Genomic DNA, 6000 nt, shown 5'->3' with positions numbered 1-6000 from the left:
TAGCATCAATTGATACTCTCGCTGTCATCAAGCGCTTGCAAGTGCTTTTGGCAACGGGAACAAGACGGAAGTGCCGTAGCTTCAGCGGCGGGGATTGAAACAGGGAGATGTACATAGCTCCTAGTAATCTTGAACATGATCAAGAGCGAGGGTTTATGACTCCGCGGGTTTGGATAAAATTGCTGCTTACCTTTGAGATTGACCCGACATCCAGCAAACAAAGCATGAAGACAACGCCAAACGTCCCTCCACAACCCACAGACCCTTCAAAACGCCGCCACCCGCTCTCCCAACTGCAGAAACCCATACACCCTCCCCTGATCCCGTGCCACAATCCCCACAAGATTAAACCCCGCCTCCTCCTTCCCAGCACTCTTAGCAAGCCACCTCCTATACCCATCTACACCCTGCCTCGCAATCCTTTCCGTAAACTCAGGATCGTACCGAAACGGGACATGATAAAACTTCTAGCTGAATTGCGGAAACTGCGGGGCATGGAATTCCAAACCACATTGGGGAACGGGATCGTTGATCTCGACGGGATATTTGGCTTCGAAGGATACGAGAGCTTTGTCCATGATTTTTGAGGCCGTGGAGGCGGGTATGTGTCCGCTGCTGAAGTCAAGGTTTAGGGGCGGGGAGGAATGTGGGATTGGGTAGAGCTCGGTGTTTGTTGTTGTAGTTGAGTTGGAGGCAGAAACAGTTGCCGGTGCCTCTGAAGGAGGAGATGGCGGACAGACCTCTGTTCCGGCGGTGCAAAAATACCGTGGAAAGCATACAGATATCTGAGGAGCAAGCTCTGGCTGACACCACTCTCCGACCCCAAATGACCAATCTCGGGAGCATCACCGGCATGGAACTTCCCACGGTTCTATATACCTTCCGACGTGGTAATGGGCAAGCTCTCGACAACAGCAGTAAGTAAACGATGATCGTCGGTCGAAGGCTATGCTCACCGGTATACAGGTAGAATTACGGATGCCAAGCGGAACATCATCCTGCAACATCACAATTCCTCCGTTTTCTAGAAGAACTACGCCTCGAGATATATGCCTAACACTCAGGCCGCCTACCGCGGCTTGAAACCACAGACCGCCCTGATGCGAGCCGCCAGCCGGATGAGTCGCAGGATCGATCCTCGACGGCCGAGGAAACTTAGTGTTGCGCAATAGGCTGAGGTCGATCGCCACCCAGAGGTAAGACTTCTGCGTCGGTGGTCGAAGTTACTGCTGCGAACCTTCCAAGAACAGAAGGGTTCTATCGCCAGCACGAAAGGGGCCCCCTTGTATAATCATTACCGGCGAACCTATCAGTCTCATCGCAATTTGAGACGGCGACATAAGAAGGTTCTTTTGACGGAGGTCAAAGAGAGGTACAAGAAGGAGCAGCCGGTGATCGACATCCAACGACAATCGAAGGGATCACCGGTCTTAGAACAGGAAGCTCTTCAGACAGCTGAATATGTTTTCGCGGAAAAGGTCTACGCTATCGACGCGCTCTTCACCTTTGCTACATCATCAACCGAGGAGGAATGTCAACGGCGAGTCACAGCCATTAATGCGTTGATTGCACTCTGCAAGAAGCAGGAAAGCCAAGGCTTCTGTCGCCGCAGAGCAGACATCATGGTCAAAGAGGAGCAGACTTTAGTCTCTCCACCGCCGAGTCTGTCGGAAACGCTGCCGGTCAAATGCAAAGCCACGCAGTGCATTTTTTGCCTCGAGAATAAAGGTCTCCCGGATGCTAAACGCCTGAAGACTTTCGCGGCTCGCGGCGACCTCAAGAAGCACTTCCATCGCAAGCATCTCCGCCACCATCCAGACGGTCAGCTAATCGCGTGTGATCGACAACACTAAGTCAAAGCATCGATTAAATACTACCGACAACAAAGAGCCAACAATTTCTATATATTACTTAAGACGTTAGATTTATTTTTATTGTAGCTTTATCTATTAACAATAAATTTATTTTCTATTTTAATTATAATAATATTTAAAAAATTTTTTCTAACTATTTTAGAATATTATATTTATTATTTCTATTTTATATTTTATTAGTTATTAAGAGTTTATTCTATATTATTAAAGTATATTTTAAAAACTTTTATTAAAATATAATCTTAAATAAATATAAAACTTTTTATAATCTAAATAATACTAAGTTATATAATAACTTATATAATAGTTTTAATTTATATTACTTTATTGCTATTATATTTATAGGAAAAAAATTATATATTAAGTTTTATTATTTATTTTCTAAAATTTCTATTTTTATTAAATAAATTTTTTAAGCTAAATATTTTTAAACTTTATTTTATTTTCTTAAAGTATTTATTTATTTTATATAAACTAAACTTTTTAAAGTAGCTTTTTTTTTTTATAATTTTATTAAAAGAATATTTATAAAAGTTACTAAGAAAAAATATTTTTAAGGTTAAATATATTAGTTTTTTAAAGAATTTAATTTAAAATTTCTTAATTAAGCTATAATATAAATTTAGAAATATACTATTAATATTTTTAAAAGTAAACTTAGAACATTTAATTAATTTATTATATTTATTTATTTTAATTATATAAAATATATATATAAATTTATAAATTATTTTAAAAAAAATAGCTTTTTTAAAATTTTTTTGCTTAATTTAATAATATTTTTAAAGTTTTAATTTTATAAGTAATATTTAACTTAATATATAATTTAAATAAATGAAAATATTATAATAAAATAGAAAAAATAGTGCTAAAAGTTTTTTTACTATTTTAAGAATATAAAATATATATTAAAAAAATAATTAAAAAAATAAAATATATAAAAATCGTTTTTTATAGTTAATTTAATTAAAAAAAAACTTTAGTAGCAAAGCAAATTATATAAAAAATAATATAAATAATTATAAATTAATAGGGAATATAATATTTTTAGGTTTTTAAATTTATAAATATTTTAGAAAATTAGCTTTAAAATTAAAATTAAAAAAAAAACGCTAATATATTATAAAAAGAAATAGAAAAGTTAATAGGGGAAAATAAAATTAATAAATAGTTTAATAAAGTATAAAGCTTACTTTATTAAAACGATATCGGAAAAGCCTAAAATATATTTACCCTACCGGAAGGAACTAATTTATCACGTAGTAATATTAGCTTCAACTGACTATACAGCGTCTGCCTCCATCTTCTTCTCCAGGTGTATCAATCACCGCTCCACTTTCCACCAGCACCAGCTCATCAACTCTGTCCATTGCATATTCGACCCGCTTCCAAGTCTTCAAGCTCCCGGTACTCGTATCGAGTTCCCAAACCCGCGTTCGTCGGTGAAATCGCTTTCTGCCGTACGAACCATATCCCCCGAACCCACTGCCACCTCCATAGCATAGCCAAGGGCCAGGCTGAGGGGTTTTGTCGCCATCCTGCCGCGTTTGTTGTGGCAGCAGAGCGCAAAAGTCATTCACGTGATCGTGCCCGCAGCCTAATGCTGATATGCCTCCTTTGACCAAAGCGTCGTAGAAATGGGAATTGAAGCTAGGGCTCTCAGTCGGTTCCCTCCGGTGGCCGTTGCGTATACTAAGATGGCAGTCTCCGAACTCAGGAAGAGGGATATGTAGGAAAGCCAAAGACAGATGGAAGCGGTTGTCGTTATTGTCCTTCTCACGAGCGCTTCGTTGCGCTTGTGAAGCTTTCACGAACCAGTCAATTTGGCTTTTCTTGACAGGGTCATAGTCGGGATTGTGTATCTTGCTCGGTATTTGACCGTGCGAATCCAGGAAATATAAAGTCGATAACGGGAGCTGTGACGGGGCGTGAGCCAGGAGCTGAAGGTAGAAGTTGCCTATGCCGTCGATTTGCTCTGGGCATGACTCGCAGAGGCTAAAGGGCAGATTTTGAAGTATTGACATCTGTGCCATACTGTATCATTTATTGCAAAATTTGATACTCAATCATGGGGACATTTTATTCATCGGCCAATTGGAGGATAGTCTTACCCCGCTTTGTAATGCAGCCTCAAATATTACTTGGCAAGCTGAATAGAGTAAGCTACAAGTCTTCTCTCGTTGTATTCCACCCCTCACAAAAGTCTGGCTCCGGATATCATGGCTGACTCAAAGAGCCCATCGGTCGGAAAGAGATGGGAGATGAGTATCAACCGCGAGACAGAGCAGAAAAACGACTGCTTCGAGAAAGAGAAGCAGAAATTTCAAGAACATGTTGAGAACGATGCGATAAAGGCATTGTCAAATGCTAGCTATGCATCCGGGTCCTTACGATCATCTGAGCCTTCTCAGATTAGAACATCAAGCCATCGAAATGACGGTGACGACCTCGGAAAGCAGTGCTCGGAAGGGGCCATGACTGAAACAGGCCAACCAGCACCCCTACCTACACCCCCTCAATCGCCTACCGCCTCCAAATTTACAATATTGCACCTTGATGGCTTGGATCAACGTAATGTTGACAGATGCGGGAACGACTTCAATGAGCTTCAGGCTACAATCAATACGCTTCAGTCCAAGCTGAGAGAAAAAGAGAAAGAATGCCAATGCCTACGTGAAGAGCGCAGACAGGCATCAAGACTACATCGCGATTCTATCCACAATGATGACGAAGAGGAGATTGAAAAGCTCAAGAAGCGGGTAGAAAGATTGGATGAGATGTTAGACAAGAACGAGGAGAGCATCGAATGCCTTCAGAAGCAACTTCTCGAAACCAAAATGCATAAGAGACAGTTAGAAATACAATTGGCCGAGGCCGAAAAAAACTTCCAAGACAGGAATAAACTACTCAAAGAAATGCATCATACTACTGATGCTCTAGCGTTCACAAGTCAAGAGGGTTCTATCTCCCAAATAAGCCTGGGATCAGAGAGGAGGCGTCAAGAGTCAACAATACAGGGCACAGGCTGGGCTATCCACTGTCCGAAAGGACGCAAAAAGTCCGGATTTGGCATAGCGAGGGACGTGATAAGATCGAACTCTACCCTGAGAAAGCCATAATCTCCCCCATATGTCAACGAAAGATCATAAAGATGGAGCCAAACGTAAGCGACCCGGAAATGGTACGGTTGGATACCAAAGAAGGAGTAATTACTGACGAGAAACAACAGTGGTTCAGAAGCCCATACAAGCAAAATCTCGTTCAATATATAGCATGAGCCGACTGCGAGGAGTTAGCCGCATGCTCCAACTGGCACCATCTATGTGTATCGAAAGCACCTTCTTCAAAGATGTAAAGAATAGGAGCTAGCTACAATTTATCCTAGATTTCTGTCTTGCCTCTGCAGCCGTAAAGCGCTATCTGAACATAAGCTCTCGTGAACCTGCCCACAATTCTTCCATTTTACGGGGTCGGTGCTAAAAGCAAAGCAGCACAAGCCGCCTGACAGCTTCCAAAGGCCGTGTTACAAGCAATAATAGAAGCCGGCGCAGTGACCCCTAACGTAGCACCCCATGTAAAACCAGCTGCACCGTAGCAAGCCATTACAACTGTTGCGCATCCGGCCTGACAAACTCCGTAGGCACATGGACCGGCGAGAGTAACAACAGTATTCAGTGCGAGAAAGAGCACCACAGAAACGGCGGAGGTGGCGGAGAGCTTCATTTTCGATTGATACTGTCCGCCAATTACAAACCGACTTCAAGTGGACTCAGTTTACCAGAGGTTTGTGACCTACTTGTGCGATATACTCTTTGGCTCTGATAGAGCTTCTCGAGGTGGGATTGCGGGAAGGAAGATGTAAGGGTTTTGATGTGGAGATGCGGGGTAGTTGAGATTCTGAGCTAAAAAATTTAGCGTTGCTCTATTGCTCTAGAAGCGAGAACTTGCAAAGCCGGCACCATAAGAAATCGATATCAATCTCCACTTACATTGATACCTTACTTCGTCTCTTATACTGACTTCCAGAGTTACCCCGGTCACACATTTTCATGAGCATAGTGATATAGACCCTCTGCCGATGTACCTATAGCCCGAAGCCGCGACCCTGAACGAGATGGACTTCTCC

The 6000-nt window shown here is 41.6% G+C and overlaps 3 protein-coding genes across 3 annotated transcripts; 2 read left to right on the top strand and 1 right to left on the bottom strand.

The window, feature by feature from the left end:
• Positions 1-727: 727 nt before the first annotated feature.
• KY384_003252 (uncharacterized protein) lies at positions 728-1853 on the top strand (the record flags this gene model as incomplete). The annotated part of the gene is made up of 2 exons (XM_044811771.1): positions 728-917; positions 1246-1853. The coding sequence occupies 2 exons, from the start codon at positions 728-730 to the stop codon at positions 1851-1853; spliced, it is 798 nt and encodes a 265-aa protein (XP_044670904.1).
• A 1295-nt stretch (positions 1854-3148) lies between these two features.
• Positions 3149-3898, bottom strand: KY384_003251 (uncharacterized protein; the record flags this gene model as incomplete). The annotated part of the gene is made up of 1 exon (XM_044811770.1): positions 3149-3898. One exon carries the CDS (start codon positions 3896-3898, stop codon positions 3149-3151), a length of 750 nt encoding a protein of 249 aa, XP_044670903.1.
• A 195-nt stretch (positions 3899-4093) lies between these two features.
• Positions 4094-4993, top strand: KY384_003250 (uncharacterized protein; the record flags this gene model as incomplete). Its single annotated transcript, XM_044811769.1, has 1 exon — positions 4094-4993. The coding sequence occupies one exon, from the start codon at positions 4094-4096 to the stop codon at positions 4991-4993; it is 900 nt and encodes a 299-aa protein (XP_044670902.1).
• Positions 4994-6000: the final 1007 nt, after the last annotated feature.

This window comes from Bacidia gigantensis (genome assembly GCF_019456465.1).
Source record: "Bacidia gigantensis strain McMullin 20006 chromosome Unknown contig_180, whole genome shotgun sequence".
In the NCBI taxonomy this organism is placed as follows: domain Eukaryota; kingdom Fungi; phylum Ascomycota; class Lecanoromycetes; order Lecanorales; family Ramalinaceae; genus Bacidia; species Bacidia gigantensis.
The sequence above is the reverse complement of the archived record's forward strand: the minus strand, read 5'-3'. Positions and strand labels throughout refer to the sequence as shown.